The sequence below is a fragment of the Alternaria rosae genome, assembly GCF_020736505.1.
Source record: "Alternaria rosae strain MPI-PUGE-AT-0040 chromosome Unknown BKA58scaffold_4, whole genome shotgun sequence".
NCBI classification, from domain to species: Eukaryota; Fungi; Ascomycota; class Dothideomycetes; order Pleosporales; family Pleosporaceae; genus Alternaria; species Alternaria rosae.
This window is the reverse complement of record NW_025763573.1, coordinates 1849235-1863440: the sequence shown is the minus strand read 5'-3', so window position 1 is coordinate 1863440 and position 14206 is coordinate 1849235. Positions and strand designations below refer to the sequence as shown.

Sequence of the window (14206 nt, the reverse complement as noted above, 5' to 3'; positions counted from 1 at the left end):
GTTGTCAGCAGCAGAAGACCGACTCTCCACGACCGACCAATGCAGGCTTGAACAACTGCTCGGGAGGCTTGGTACACGCTGCCATCTCCGTCGATTCACGACAGCCTTCCCAGCGCTTGACGACGTTACATTCTATTCTCTGTTTTAATACTTTGTCCGTTTTGTTTCATAGCAGGTACACTTCCCCCAGCTGCCCGTCGCCGCCCCAGGAGCCCCAACACAGGCCTGCCTGCCCCCCCAATGCCCCGTCCCTAAAGGCCACGCTCTGGTCGCCTGCCTCCCGTCCGCGACCGCGGCCACAATGCCCCATCGCTCCACCACCCGCAGCCTCCGCCCTCACAGAACCCCCTGCTAATGCGCCCGCTCTCTATAGATCTTCCCTTGCCTGTCTCCGTCGCCGCTGCCTGCCACCGACGAGTCCTCGCCCACCCCCGTCGAGCTCCTGATAGCGCTACCTCGCAGGCCTCCGATGGCTCAGGTACTGACATCAGTCATCCAGACGACAGGACCCATTACAATGCCCTACTCGCCGTCCGATGCCTACAAAAACACGCCCAACCACCCCAACCAGCAACAACAGCGGGCCTCGCAGATGCCGCGCAACCAGCAGAATGGGAACTCGGGAGGCACTGGATACAGAGGGACCGCCGCACCCATAGCCCCGTATGCCTTCAACAGCACGCCCCAGCTACGTCAGGACAACAGGTCTGCCTCGACACCAGCCCCCCAAACCCTGCAGCAGCCCCCCAGCCACGCCAACCAGACACGACTCGGCCACCCCTCTCATCCCTCCTCATCCTCCGATTCCACAGTCTCAACCTCTGGCTCGTCCAACCGCTCGTCGGCTGGGCCACCCGCAGCTGCCAGAGATGACCGCGACACCAAGAAACCTTACGACTCCGCTGCGCCCTCCATCACATTATCCACCTCCATACCCGATCTCTCGCTTTCAATAGGCGATACACCTGCCAAGCCCTCTCCGGGACGATACAGGCGAGGCGCTGGACGGACAGACTCGTCCAACAGCATTCCGACCGGTGCCTCTACCCCGACGCAACGCTCCACATCAGGAGGAAACTCCCAGATGGGCTCATCGCAGCCCACGCAGAGTGACGGCCCACCGCCGTTCAGGCCAGGGCACAACCGAGCAAACAGTGCAGATGATACGCAAGTTATTCGCTCAGGCGGTATAGACCCCGCTAAGCGATATAGAAGACGCAGTTTCAACGGACTGGAAGGAGACAACAACGTTACCTCCGCCATGGCATCATTACAGGTTAGCTCAGGAGCTGGTTCAAGCACGACGCCGAGCGTGACCACCACCGCGCCCTCCAATTCGAATCGTGCAGGAAGCCGCCCCGATTCGAGTCACAGTCATGAAAGGCAAGGCAGTGCAGGCAGTGCTTCCTCTAACAACTCTTCGAGGTCTCAGGTAAGTACAGTGATTTCACCAGACTTTCGCAAGCTGACAAGGTTTTCAGTCTCGCCCAGTAGTAAACACACAGCGCAGCTATGCCTCCGTAGCAGCCGGCGGCCCTTCCAAAGCACCTGAACCTAACAGGCGGCAAGCTCCATCTCCACTGTCGCACCCGGTCTCCCCATCAGAGCCTGCAAGCCCTGCGAAGGGACCTGCATTACCTAGCACAGCGATGCAACACCTCAACGCTGTCAACGACAAGGACAAGGGAATGAAGTCGCGGCTACGCAGAGCCTTCTCTTTTGGAAGCGCAGCTGAGCTTCGCAAAGCTTCTGCTGAGAATAACATCTCGGCAGAGCGTGCAAGATTGAGGAAAGACAAGTACCAGAACGACGAGGATGCCGAACAAGCAGCGATTATCGCAAAGCAAGAGGCGGCAGGTATTGGCGCTGGCATCTACTCAGGACAGGGTGGCATAGGCTCTACTGACAATCTCTCGATACAGTCAGCCGCGTCGTCTGCGTCAGTCATGCTCCGCAAGATGGGTCATGGCATGAAGAAGGGCACAAAATCCATCAAGGGCCTCTTTAGGCCAAAGTCTGTCATTGGAGTCCCTGCTGCCGATGGACCCATTACTAGACCCAGCGTGGGTCAGGTGTCTCTTGTGACCGTCGAGGCCGAGAGACAAAAAGTCAATGTCAACGCAAACCCCCACGAGCAGATCGGAGGTGGCACTGGCTATCCTAGATTGGAGCGCAATTCGATTGACGCCGGACGGTCTGCAGAGATTGTAAACCCCTCCGCGTTGGGTAGCGAAGCTATGTCAAGGAAGAGCATCGTTGGGTCCGATCGCGATCGTGCGGAGGTTCTTTCCTCGATGAAGAAAGGCATCCTGAAACGTACGTGTGCTACAAACTCCTCAAATGCAGCTTCTGACGAAACCTCAGGCACCGGTACAAATTCAGATTCAGGATCACCTGTTCTGAAGCCCGTCGATGCCATCCCCAACGTGGGCTCATCAAGATCTAGCTCCCCTGCTACGCCAAAAACAGAGGTCGGGCAAGCTCGCAACGATGACTACTTCGGTAAACCACCGCGTATTCCCAACGGCAGCACGAGAAGTCTTCCTACTACACCTCACGGAGGTCTTCGAAACATCAGTTTTAGCCCACGCATCCAATTCCACGATGCATGGTCACCACAGGACTACGATCGTAGAGGCGACATCGCAACGTGTAATAGGCTTACACCGATGCTTGCGCAACAGATCAAGGAGGAACTGAACTCCTTTAAGATGGTATGTACCGCAGCTAGAGCACGATTACTGGAGCGACGCTGACCACTTGAACAGGAGATGGAAGTTCACGAGCTCTCGAAACCACACACCCATTTCTTCTAATGATTATGCATCCATCATTTGGACATGGCGTCTTGGCGAATACCTCTCATCGTTGCACTTGCGGATTGGAGCCATCAGCATTTACCAGTTGTCAGCTCTGTTCCATGTTCTGGTTACTACGGACTGTTCTTCCATCTTAGCGAGCATTTGCAATCACGTAGAGGAAGAACGCTTGCTCGCGTGTGGGCTCAGCAGGCGAAGTAATTGTTGGCATCGGATTGCAAAAAAGACGGAGGGAGATCTTTCTAGTTGAAGCCAACCTTTTCCTTGCCTTCATCGTCTCTATTCGTGGTCCAGTCGTATGTTGACGTCCATTTCCTTTACCGTCAGACGTGTGTTTGTCTCTCATTACTTTCCTTGTGTCAGTATCAGTCATGGTTGAGGGGTATCTGCGTTGTCTACATCGGAGAGATACAGTGTGTGAAAAGGCGAGCTGGACGCACTTGGCTGGCGCAAGAGTCCTTGGTAGTGACTTGTGCTGATTAGCTTGTAATTGGAAAACAATCTTCGGCGCATCTCTGCTCTATGGTGCACCTTGACATCGAACGGGATTCCCCATTTGCACTTCGTCTGCGTGCTGGCGCAGGGCTTCGCATCCGTGTGGAACATGTATTGATCTACACTGCACTTTACTAATGCGTGATCACGCCCAACCAACCGCGTGCTAAATTTGGTGCACACATCTCTCCGAACCTCGTATGCTCGTGCCCTGCAGCGTTGCATTGATGGTCAGACCCCCGCGTATCCATGTCACGTTTGGTAGTTTTCGACGACAATCTCCGAAGTTCACACACAGACATTGTTCTCTTTCATCCGCCAACGACAGCTTGATAGTCGTCAAGACTATTTTATGGCCTTGCCGCCGTTCACCAAACCACACCTTCCTGTTCAAGCACGTCATCATGATCACGTCGGATTGGTTGCATACATTGGCGGTTTAGGCGCTAATCTTCCAATTCATTGAAAGCATCGTTTGGGAAGCATGTCCGCAATCTAAGGGAACGCGTGATCATCCCTCATAATGTGCGACATATGACTCCTGGCAACGGTCTAGGAGCGCTAAGGAGATCGAAATCGTAGGTATGTGTGCGGCACCCGAGTGGGCACTGTTGGCATGGAATCTCTGGAGAACAACGCCCAGATGCTGCACGTGTCTACGATTTGTATTTTCGTAGCTAACCTGAAACCTAAACTCATGCGAACTAGCGCATACATTTGAATAGCATGGAAGAATTGCGTCACACATTCCTTGGACTTTACCTCGAGTAGGTCGCAGAGTTGAGTGGTTGATCACGTGGGAAGGTAGCTCGCTTGGTTAGCGCGCCAAGGAAGCGCACCTTCTCCGCTCCCGAGCAAGTCGAAATTGACCTGAGTTCGACCGTCTCTCCTCAGCAACCACACAACAACCGACAAAATGGTACGTCTAATGCGCGGTAGAGATACCCAAAATGAAGATAGTTGGGGCTGACCGTTATACAGGCACCTGCAGCAACTGGAGGCAAGAAGCAGAAGAAGAAGTGGTCCAAGGGCAAGGGTACGTGATCCAGCACTGCACACCATCAGCATATCTATACACCTCGCGAACACGTCGGAAACGCTCGAAACCCTCATCCATACTCCCGCATTACTGTTCCACCATCGCGCACTTCCACATGACTCCAGAGTCGATTTGCCACTAACACCTAAGCAGTCAAGGACAAGGCCCAGCACGCTGTCGTTCTCGACAAGCAGACCAACGACAAGCTCCAGAAGGATGTCCAGTCCTACCGCCTCATCACCGTTGCCACTCTCGTCGATCGCTTGAAGATCAACGGTTCGCTCGCGCGTCAAGCCCTCAACGACCTCGAGGCCAACGGTCAGATCAAGAAGGTTGTCGGACACTCTAAGCTCAGCATCTACAGTATGTCACCACAATAGCACTTCCAAAGTTTCACGTGTTACGAAACCTTGGAATTCTTGGAGATCGGTATGAGCGTTCACTAACATACTACAGCACGAGCTGTCGGCGCCGCCGAGTAAGCCTTACGCAACCGACAATCAAACGAACGTAAATGCGAATCTCGGATACCTCTTTCAGCTTTCTAACGGCATTCCTCTTTCCATTACCAATCGGCGTCTTCACGAAATGAACGGGTCATACTACATTGGGATGCATGCTTCATAGCGGACATGAAATGAGAGGAACGGGCTCGGGTACAGCACCTAGAGTCCATTGGAGGTGTCGGTCATGTACTGAATGAAAAGACTTCCGAAACACCACCACTCAACTTGACTCTGTTATTAGTGAAATTGTTCGTGTACTAATGCTTAGTCTACGCTATAGAGTGTCCATTCGTACAACCGTGCTTGTCATGATTTTGTCATTACTCGTGCCATCTCCCCTTGTTGCGGCTTTTGCAAGTATACTAGCGCTGATGTCTGGCGTCATGTCAATCGCAAATTCCGCTCTTACTGTCTTGCTCAAAGTTGCCATAATACTCTGCTCTCTCCTTTGGAGACGTACCGCCGACAGGTTTCTGTCTTCCTTACACCCCTCGTCCTCATTATGACTGCTCACGAGGACCTGTCCGGCCAGAGCGCGAGCACATATTGATCAACTTGCGGACATGTACCATCTGAAGAAAGATTGAATTCATGCCTCTGCTCTCTGATTTAGGTCCGCATACTGCCTGGGGCGAGATTTTCTCCTACTACACATACCTCGCATTTCATCTCGGTCTTAGACAATAGTAAGAGTACACGGAGGCGGAGGAACAGGCTCTTGGTCTGGACTGGTTGGAAAACTACAACTTCATCTCATCCAGTCTCAGGCGTGGCACGTCCGTCCCTTATACGCTGGTGGAAGTCAAAATCTCTGGTATATTATAGCCATCCCTTCCTCCTTCGCTCTCTGTTCTGAATCACATCATCTCGTTTGTAGTGTGGAAACGTTCGTTTTTTCAGGTTGCAAGAAGTCACGCGACAGTGTTCCCTTAAGGTGCACACTGGTTTTTTGTTGTAACGGATTAGCCATGTGGACCTATCAAATGCCTCACAATTTGCCTCGATCTAAGAAGACATACTTCATTGTAGCGCAGCCAAACTCAATTTGCGCGCAAGTTGAAGGAGGAGATTCGGGGTATGGGAATAGTCATTGGACATGTTCTACAATAGGAAGGCTGGGGATGCGGGAGTCAAATTTGTGCGTATATACACAACGGATCTACACCTCAAAGGCTAGGATAGTATGCAGACGCAATCTTAACCTATTATTCATACTTCCGGACCGGCCTACCCTTTTCGGCCTGTTCGCACAAGCCCCTCTTAGGCATCTTGTCCTGCCATCCAGGTTCCCTCTTAACATAGCCTACCCGCCTATACGGCTTACCCTTGTCTCCACGGAACAACATGTGCCAGCCCTCCAGTCCAGCAACCATCTGTTTCCTGGCGCTCTTGAGTTCCTGTGCACGCCTGTTCTTCAATTCACCTTTGCTCAACGGTTTCCTCTTCCGCGCCTTTTCAATCTCCACCTCTCTTTCTTCTGGTGTCAGACCGACTTTCTCTTCAGGGTCAACGGGTATGAACATTTCCTCTACGCCGCGTAGGTCGGGCACAGTGTCTTCGGCGAAACAACCCGTAAGGAAGGCGCGCGCTGCGTCTTTGCCCGCGAAAAAGTGGTATGAGCCGCCGGGTCCGTAGGTCGTAGGCGAAATGGAAACATCGTAGATTGTGCCGTTTAGAGCGAGGTAGATTGGTTTCGAAGGGTCGCTGCCGTCATACAGAGCCAATTCAGCATCGGTCAGGGTGAGTTCTCCTTGCTACGTGTCATATTAGCTACGAGTGCTTGTTTTAGAATGTGGAGGAGAGACATACCATAAGGCTCTTCCACTCTCGAGCTCTAGTCCACCATGCATTGTATCCCCATGTCATGCTCTCTCCGCTTGTACTCAGATAGCTCAGCCCGCAACTTAATAGGAGGACGCCACCTAGTATGCGCAGTATGTCCAGCACGGATAAGCCATTTGATGTCGCAACGGCTTGCTCCTTGACGGCTTTCTTAAGCTCTGCTTTCTCTTGAGCGCCCGAGGAGGTTGGAGGAATGGAGGATGTAGTTGCGTCTGTGGGCTCCTCTTTCGCAGAACGGCGGTATCGCTGTGATGAGGACATTATGACGGTGGTAGTGATGGAGATATGTCCGGATGCACTGCCTTATTCACGTTGTCAGTCTACATATAGTAAGAGTTGCTCAAAGACCTCCATACCTGTTCGTCCAACACTTACGCAGCTCAAAGTGTGGTACTCCCACGTCAACGTCACCCAGATACCGAGGCACAACCCTAATTAGCTACCGAAGAGAGTATTCGGAGACGTGTCCGCAAGCCAGGAACCGTCGGATGCGCGATGCGGAGAATAGATTGCTTTCGCCTGCGCGTTCCGAGGCGCTGCTGTCGGGAAGTACCACAATCTCGGTTCCGATGATTGGCCACTTTGAGATTGATGTCATTGGCGATCCTGGCCAAGACGCTACTACTGAACTATCACTATTGGACAACTTGCAATGGATGAGATCGGCATGAAAGACTTGGAATCGCATAACTCGCAGAGTCGATACGCATTATTTCTGTAACTAGGCTACTGTACGATATCGCATGTGTCATGCGAACATATCACTTGTGTAGTGATGCAACCCTTCTTTCGTGTGTATGTACAACGTCCATGTTCCATCTTATTTCCACTGGTTGTGTGGTGTGCATGATGAAGGGATCGTGGCGTTTCCTGCCTCTTAGAGTACACAATTGTTCAGTGGTCTCTCCTGATTCAACGAGAATCACCCCGATCACTCATTCAACGCCGTCGTGAATATCGCGGATCTCGACTTGCGCTTCTCTGTCGCTCTTGGGGAAGACTTTTTTGAGTCCTGCTTGGAAGACGCCAACGTTGTAGTCGATGATGGCTTTCTTTTCCGCTGGATTGTCCTGGCCCATGATGCATACTAGAGCGAGATATCTGTATCCATTGTTAGTACACTCATGATTCCATAACCACGCAGGTAGTCGGCTTACTTATTAATCTCCCGCAAGTAAAGATACCTGCTGTTCTTCTTCTCCATGGTGATCAGACTCTCGGCATCGTTGTTGCCAGTCTCACTCTCGTCCTCGCCCTCATCGGGTCGATCCCAGCCATAGATCTCGCTAACATCGATGACCACATCAATGTAGTCGGAGCATATTTCATAGCTGCCAATATCGGTCGGGCTTGTATCTGTTGCGATGTAGATCTTGCTCATGATATCGAAGAGGTAGGCTTTCTCGATGTTACAGGCACCACACAAGTTGTTAAGCAGCGCTTCGAGGGTGGGAAGCTGTGGGATGAGCTTTTGGATCACCTTGCTAAAGGCTTCAAAGATGGAGTGGTCATAGATGGAAGTTTGGTAGAAAGATATGGGCGCCTGCTCATAGCCGTGATCCGAAAGTTCGTCTTGCACGCGTTGAATGATGTCGCGGAAAGTGTCGCCGCGGAAGTCATCTGAAAGACCGTCGACCTTGTGCACGAAGACCTCCACATTGATGTTCGGGTATGACTGCTGGAGATTGAGGATGGTCATGTTTAGTCGCGCAATTGCATCGAGATATTCATCTTGGGCATCGATAACCCATATCAGAGCTCCGATCTCCTCGAAGATGTTGTCGGTATCGAAGGCTGGATCAAAGTAGTCCAGATGGCCTGGCAGATCCCATACTTGAAAGTCCATGAACGAGCTAGCGTTGTTAGTCAGCCATGTATGCGTACACTTGATGGTTAACGTACTGCATGGACTCTTTCTTTATCCTGTACGTCGTTTCGAGGTACAGCGTCTCGCTTGGCGGCAGCTTGTGAAAGACGACACTTGATATCGAAGACTTGCCGCTCCTGCAGATAGATGGTTAGCGAGCTCAACACGCTGACCTCGACGGATCTCACCTCCTCTGGCCCATGAGCAGCAATCGTGGCTTGCCATCTCCCGCCTTGCTATTGGGGACGCGACCAGTGTGATACTGCGGCGCAAAGTCAACAGGTGGTTGCTCTGCGTTTGATAGATCCTGCAGAAAACGGTCCATGGTCAATTGAGCACTTGGTCTGAGTAAAGATGAACTAGCGGATGTCCGCCTCTCCTCGGCGCCATCGTCTCGAACAATGTCGCGAGCAGCATCGAAGGTTGCTGAAGGGCGGTGTGAAAGAAAGCGGCTCTCCATGGTGGTGCTTAGTGGTACAGGGTATATCGCTAAGAGCAGAAGTCGCAAAACTAAGAGAAAATTGGGTATCGTGGGTGAAGAAAGCGCCGCGCCGAGGAAAGACAGAAAACAGAAAGCCGGCCCTTCCTATCTCCCTTCAGCTGGCAGGCATCTGCGCAGTGAAGCGTGCTACTCTCGTGGGGGAGTGACAGGCACGCTGCGACAACGTGTGGTACGAGACCAGCAGGGACAGGCCACGAGGGCGGGCGGTACATGCAAAGGAGAGCTGGCAGAGAAGCGACGAGTCAATCAGGAGCCCCCGTGATGTTCTACAACAACAGTCGGTGATACGCGCAAGGCAATCGACACCGAGCGGAAGGCACCCAGGGAGCTCAGGCCATGGTGCAGACGTACATAGGGCTGAGGAAGTCGCGACACAACCTCCGGGGCTTTGCCGGTGACCTAGCTAGATAGGGAAGACGACGATACACGTGGGGAAAGCAAAGGAGTAAAAGAAGGAATCTGGGCTTACCTCCATGGTTGTTCAGTGGTAGTGTAGCGTCTTTGCGTTGTGCACGGTGGTGATAGTCTTTAGGCCCGAGCCTGCCACTGCCCCAGAACCGCTGTCCTTGCTGATGAGCCGACGCCCAACCCGAATCGCGCCTTCAGCCAAACACTCGGGAATACTATAACTCTTCCAGGAATGCGTGGATTGCCCTCTGACAGGATGCCCGCCCTGCAATTTCACTTTTTGCAACCACTCTCTGTTGGCAGCCAGCAGCCGAAGAAGCCGGGTCGGCAAGGATGGCTCTCCGCGCGCGCCCAGTCGTCGGGCACCAGAGCGTCACTGCAACACGCTTCGAGGCCGGGTCGGAGACAAGTCAGTGCTGCTGATAAATAGCCGCAATAGTACGACGCTGAAGCATCTGGAAACGTCGTAGAAGACGGAGAGTGTCATTGTGAGGAGGCGGTTGGTCGCGTGCAGGCCATGTTCGCTTACGGTAACAAGGGAAGATCTTCAGGCACCATTCTGTCCTCGTCCCAGCTCTCCAACACCAGCCCAACTTCGATGAAGAGCAAACGCCCTTGTATACTGTGGCTTGGGACAGTTACCCGATTAGTCTTGTGCCGAACTCTACCTCCGTCAGCCCAACCTTACCTGAGTCAAGCTGACGATATCACCGCCGCATGGCGGACAAGGATTTGCTCTCGCGGATAGCTATCCGCGGCAGCAAGGTTACACTGCATGGCAGAAACTATTTCTGAACGTCATCGATACAGTGCTGTGTGCCCCTTTACTGTCAGATGGACGTCGGACACGTGTATGAGTCCAGTCAGTAAGACATGTCAACATGCGCGTTATCGTCACTTTGCTCGTCAACTTGATGACTTCGCGCATGCTTTACGTTTTATCCCTACAAACACTGTATTCCAAAAAGCAATATCAAAACGACCCGACGCTCCGGCCCACCCGGGGTATCCGAAATCAAAAGCCAAAGCCGCTATTCCCATCCCTCCTTGTTCCCGTACACCAAAGGCCCTGTACGCCTACCCTAAACAGCTCATAAATTGCGTACTCTTCAGGTTGCCAGATGAGAACATGATTCCCGATCGTTACTCGGGCGATCTGAAGTACAGTACAGTACCCTCAACTGCTTCAGTCTCGCGGTCCCGTCACCTCGGCACCCAGCGTACCCGCAGCTAATTGACCCAGTCCACCGAAGAAGACAAGAAACATGGCTAGCGCAGTCGACTCTCCCGCGTGAACTAGATCGCCCTCAGGCGCGGAGCCGTCTGACTCCATTCCCTGTATAGCGCGTTTGGTCTGCTCGGATGGTTGGTATGTAGCATCAGGGTCACCAAAAAATGAGCCTACGTTAGAATCCACATCTGAAGTGCGCGCTTTCCCTCGCGTGCTGCGTCTGAGAGACGCACCCGTGGCTGCGGAATTGGATGTACCATTTACATCAGCCTTCTTTGCCAGGCGCCCAGGCTTCCTCGGCGTAACGGGCTCTAGCGGCGACGAGAACTCGCTCGCATGCTCCATCACTCTCGCCAGGTCTTGCTTGAATGTGACGTGTTTCTCGTGAGTGGGAACGAGGAAAGAAAGTATGCTGCTTTCTAGGATCGCATGCACATCTAGATCGCGCGTGAAAGTCCACGTCAGCAAGCTGATGGCAGCAAAGAGGACGTCGAGGCTGGTGACACTGATAGCCGGGTGCATGCTGATGTGCTTGAGAGCTTGGCCCGCGTTGCTGATACTTGCGAGAAGCCTGTTTGCATTCGCCGAATCGCTCTTGGCAATAGAATTCGCGAAGAGATCCCAAACGTGGGAGCGCTGGGTAGGTCTGTTGACGTACACCAGAGTAGTCCACACACGCCAGTATACGAGGATAGAGGCGATTGACAGCGCGTGGAAGACTTTGACGTATGATCTATGAGCCGCTGCTTTGGACGTATGCTGATGACCCAGTGCGTAGGGAACTAGCTGTGGCGCAAATGCAAATGCAAGTGGCATGGCCAGGTATCCGAGTCGCATCATGCTCTTGTCGCCAAACTCGGAGACTAGTTGTGGAAAGAGATTCAGAGTAATGAGCGACGCAACGATACCAGTGTCGTATACGAAAGCATATGGTGTGAACAGCGCGTCATGTAGCGGGGTGTCATCGTGGTGTATGGTCAAAGGCGTATACAAGATGGTGATGAAGAACAAACTCAAAGAGTATCCTAAGCTTCCAATGGAGCTCAGCAGTACGAACGACGCAATCGTTGTGTTGGAAAGATTGCGCCTGCGGCCTAAAGATGACCAGTCAGTGAGGGACTTGGACAACCTGCCTCAATGGCGTTGCACATACCTTCAGCGCCCATGAATATGGAGCTTGCGATCAGTCCAACGAAATACTGGCTAGTGTACAGAAACCCCTCCGGTTTCATTATTCCAACTTTATCAAACTCGCGCACGAGATCTATGTCCGCGATCCAGTCGGCTAGATACCATCTCCCTTCCTCGCCGGTACCGTACCAGCCACTCCAGAGGCTACCTGGAATGTCATGTGTATTCTCTCCAGCCCACCGCACGTAGGAGATAGCGCGCCAGAGAAAGGCAAAGCTGCCGACAGAGAGTAGTGAGAGAAGCGCAATGACGGAGAAGGTAATGGCATGGCGGCGGCGAGCGGGGTCTTGCGAGCGCGTGCGCGTTGATGGTGGTTGAGATTTGGCGGCGCGTCGAGTAGTGAGAAGTACACGAGCTGTGAGCAGTGTAACGAGGAGCACTTGGCCGCCGAAGAGGGCGATGGGGAGTGAGTTGCTGCGCGTAGATGCGACGGTATCGACTGGCGCCATGATGTCGGCTCGGTGATGCGATCAGTGATAGAGTCAAACGCGCATTACGCGACAGCAACGGTGAAGTTTAAGAGACAGAAGCAAGCCAGCCCAGCTCAAGGCATGTCTCGCTTGTTTTGATCTGGAACGCGCCTGCCTCCCCGCCCACGTCACTGACGTATGAACATCCAGATGTCTGGAGCTCGCCCTGGCGCCAGGCTAGACCCCATTGGTCTTGGCCGTCGATCTGGCGCATCTTCGTTTTGGCTTGCGCGACGCGATCCCAAGCCTCCGACTCAACACATACTTTACCATGCCACACACTTATGGCGACGAAGACCTCGAGAACGTCGACGAGAAGTACCATGAGTCGTCCGATGAGGACTTCAATCCTGAAGCCGCTCCTCCCGAAGAGGCATCCAGCTCCGAAGACGAAGACCATGTCACGATAGAACCCACACAGCGCAAGGGCAAGCGGAAAGCGCCTGCCGATGAAGACCTTGATTCTGGAGACGAAGTGACAATACAAGCTGCGCGGAAGAAGCGCGCAAAGAAGAAGAGGAAGAAAGGTGGCAACAATGATGGAGACGAGCTGATCATATCAGATGATGAAGGCGGGGAGGGCGGGCTCATCAAAACGCGGGCGCAACGGAGGATTGAGGGAAAGGAACGGAGACCGCTTGCAAGGACCGAGGGCGCAACTGTGGATGTCGATGCGCTATGGGCTCAAATGACAGCAGCGCCTCTGAAGCCTTTGGATCCCACAGCATCACACGAACTAGCTGCACAACAGAATCACGTACCCGTACCCAACATCCCAGTATCAGCGGAAGAGGAAGAACAGCTCACGATCAAGAAAGTCTTCACCTTCGCCGGGCAGGACACGACCGAGGAGAAGCAAGTCCCACGCTCGCAGCTCGACAAATACTTCAAAGAAGGGTGGAAGACACTCGATGCGTCCGCAGCAACAATACCCATGACAGATTCCCCCAAAGATACATCCGAGTCTAGTGGACCCAAGATCCGTCGTCCCCTCCGCCGTCCATCACGATTCGACCCCAACCCTACAGGCTACGTCCGCGCCCTCGCACCCGAACACCAACTTTTCTGGCCCCGTACCGCTGCTACCGATCTACAACGCGAGCAGGAAATTCCACCAGAAACAAACATCTCAGTCACGAAGAAGGTCGAGAAGACGCAGAAGCTCAATGTCGTGGACAAATCGCGCATGGACTGGACAGGCTTCGTGGACAAAGAGGGCATCGCAGAGGAACTGGATACACATGGAAAGACCAAGGAAGCCTATCTGGGTCGTATGGAGTTCTTGGCCGGTGTGGAGGCGCGGAGAGAAGAAGAGAGGAGGAATCTGAAGATCAAGGCTGCCGCTGCTGCACCTACGGTGGGGTGAACCGTATGCCAAAGATATACCGGAGATCGGTAGATGTTTTAAAGATACCCAATTATTGCTTAAAGGCGACAAGCGTACTGGTTGATGCGCGTGCACTTCTGCATGTTCATCATGTATAGATCTATACCATTCAGGACTGTACATATAACAATCGAGTAGAAGGGTATAAAAAGCACCGAATTAAGAGCAAGAAGCGAAGTCACAACGAACTAGCCTGAAGCTACGACCATCGAAAGAGAGACAAATAAGTGACATTGAGCAAACCCCCACCTACACCTCCACTTCCATCTTCTAAACCCCTCTATACATCTCTTCTGACTCTCAATTAAAATGTCTTCGTCTTCCTTTTTTCCTCCTCCTCCTCCTCCTCCTCCTCCTCCTCCTCCTCCTCCTCCTCCTCCTCCTCCTCCTACTACTACTACTACTACTACTACTACTACTACTACTACTACTACTACGTTTGTGCCACT

The 14206-nt window shown here is 52.8% G+C and overlaps 6 protein-coding genes across 6 annotated transcripts; 3 read left to right on the top strand and 3 right to left on the bottom strand.

The window, feature by feature from the left end:
• Positions 1 to 469: 469 nt before the first annotated feature.
• Positions 470 to 2816, top strand: BKA58DRAFT_314279 (uncharacterized protein; the record flags this gene model as incomplete). The annotated part of the gene is made up of 4 exons (XM_046167471.1): positions 470 to 1432; positions 1482 to 2316; positions 2365 to 2714; positions 2769 to 2816. The coding sequence occupies 4 exons, from the start codon at positions 470 to 472 to the stop codon at positions 2814 to 2816; spliced, it is 2196 nt and encodes a 731-aa protein (XP_046026422.1).
• Positions 2817 to 4325: 1509 nt separating this feature from the next.
• On the top strand, positions 4326 to 4733 carry BKA58DRAFT_313097 (ribosomal protein S25; the record flags this gene model as incomplete). The annotated part of the gene is made up of 2 exons (XM_046167415.1): positions 4326 to 4350; positions 4504 to 4733. Coding segments are annotated over 2 exons (255 nt in total), but the record flags the coding sequence as incomplete, so codon positions are not given.
• Positions 4734 to 5930: 1197 nt separating this feature from the next.
• BKA58DRAFT_337121 (uncharacterized protein) lies at positions 5931 to 7255 on the bottom strand. Its single transcript, XM_046168268.1, has 3 exons — positions 7058 to 7255; positions 6669 to 7003; positions 5931 to 6613 (listed from the first exon to the last, which is right to left on the bottom strand). The coding sequence occupies exons 2-3, from the start codon at positions 6960 to 6962 to the stop codon at positions 6065 to 6067; spliced, it is 843 nt and encodes a 280-aa protein (XP_046026420.1). The 5' UTR covers positions 6963 to 7003; positions 7058 to 7255; the 3' UTR covers positions 5931 to 6064.
• A 381-nt stretch (positions 7256 to 7636) lies between these two features.
• Positions 7637 to 9028, bottom strand: BKA58DRAFT_410798 (Gtr1/RagA G protein conserved region-domain-containing protein; the record flags this gene model as incomplete). Its single annotated transcript, XM_046172250.1, has 4 exons — positions 7637 to 7802; positions 7859 to 8554; positions 8604 to 8705; positions 8757 to 9028. 4 exons carry the CDS (start codon positions 9026 to 9028, stop codon positions 7637 to 7639), a joined length of 1236 nt encoding a protein of 411 aa, XP_046026419.1.
• Positions 9029 to 10535: 1507 nt separating this feature from the next.
• BKA58DRAFT_153685 (uncharacterized protein) lies at positions 10536 to 12490 on the bottom strand. Its single transcript, XM_046164837.1, has 2 exons — positions 11863 to 12490; positions 10536 to 11803 (listed from the first exon to the last, which is right to left on the bottom strand). The coding sequence occupies exons 1-2, from the start codon at positions 12347 to 12349 to the stop codon at positions 10665 to 10667; spliced, it is 1626 nt and encodes a 541-aa protein (XP_046026418.1). The 5' UTR covers positions 12350 to 12490; the 3' UTR covers positions 10536 to 10664.
• Positions 12491 to 12628: 138 nt separating this feature from the next.
• Positions 12629 to 14111, top strand: BKA58DRAFT_382833 (bucentaur or craniofacial development-domain-containing protein). The gene has a single exon (XM_046170135.1). The coding sequence runs from the start codon at positions 12642 to 12644 to the stop codon at positions 13734 to 13736; it is 1095 nt and encodes a 364-aa protein (XP_046026417.1). The 5' UTR covers positions 12629 to 12641; the 3' UTR covers positions 13737 to 14111.
• Positions 14112 to 14206: the final 95 nt, after the last annotated feature.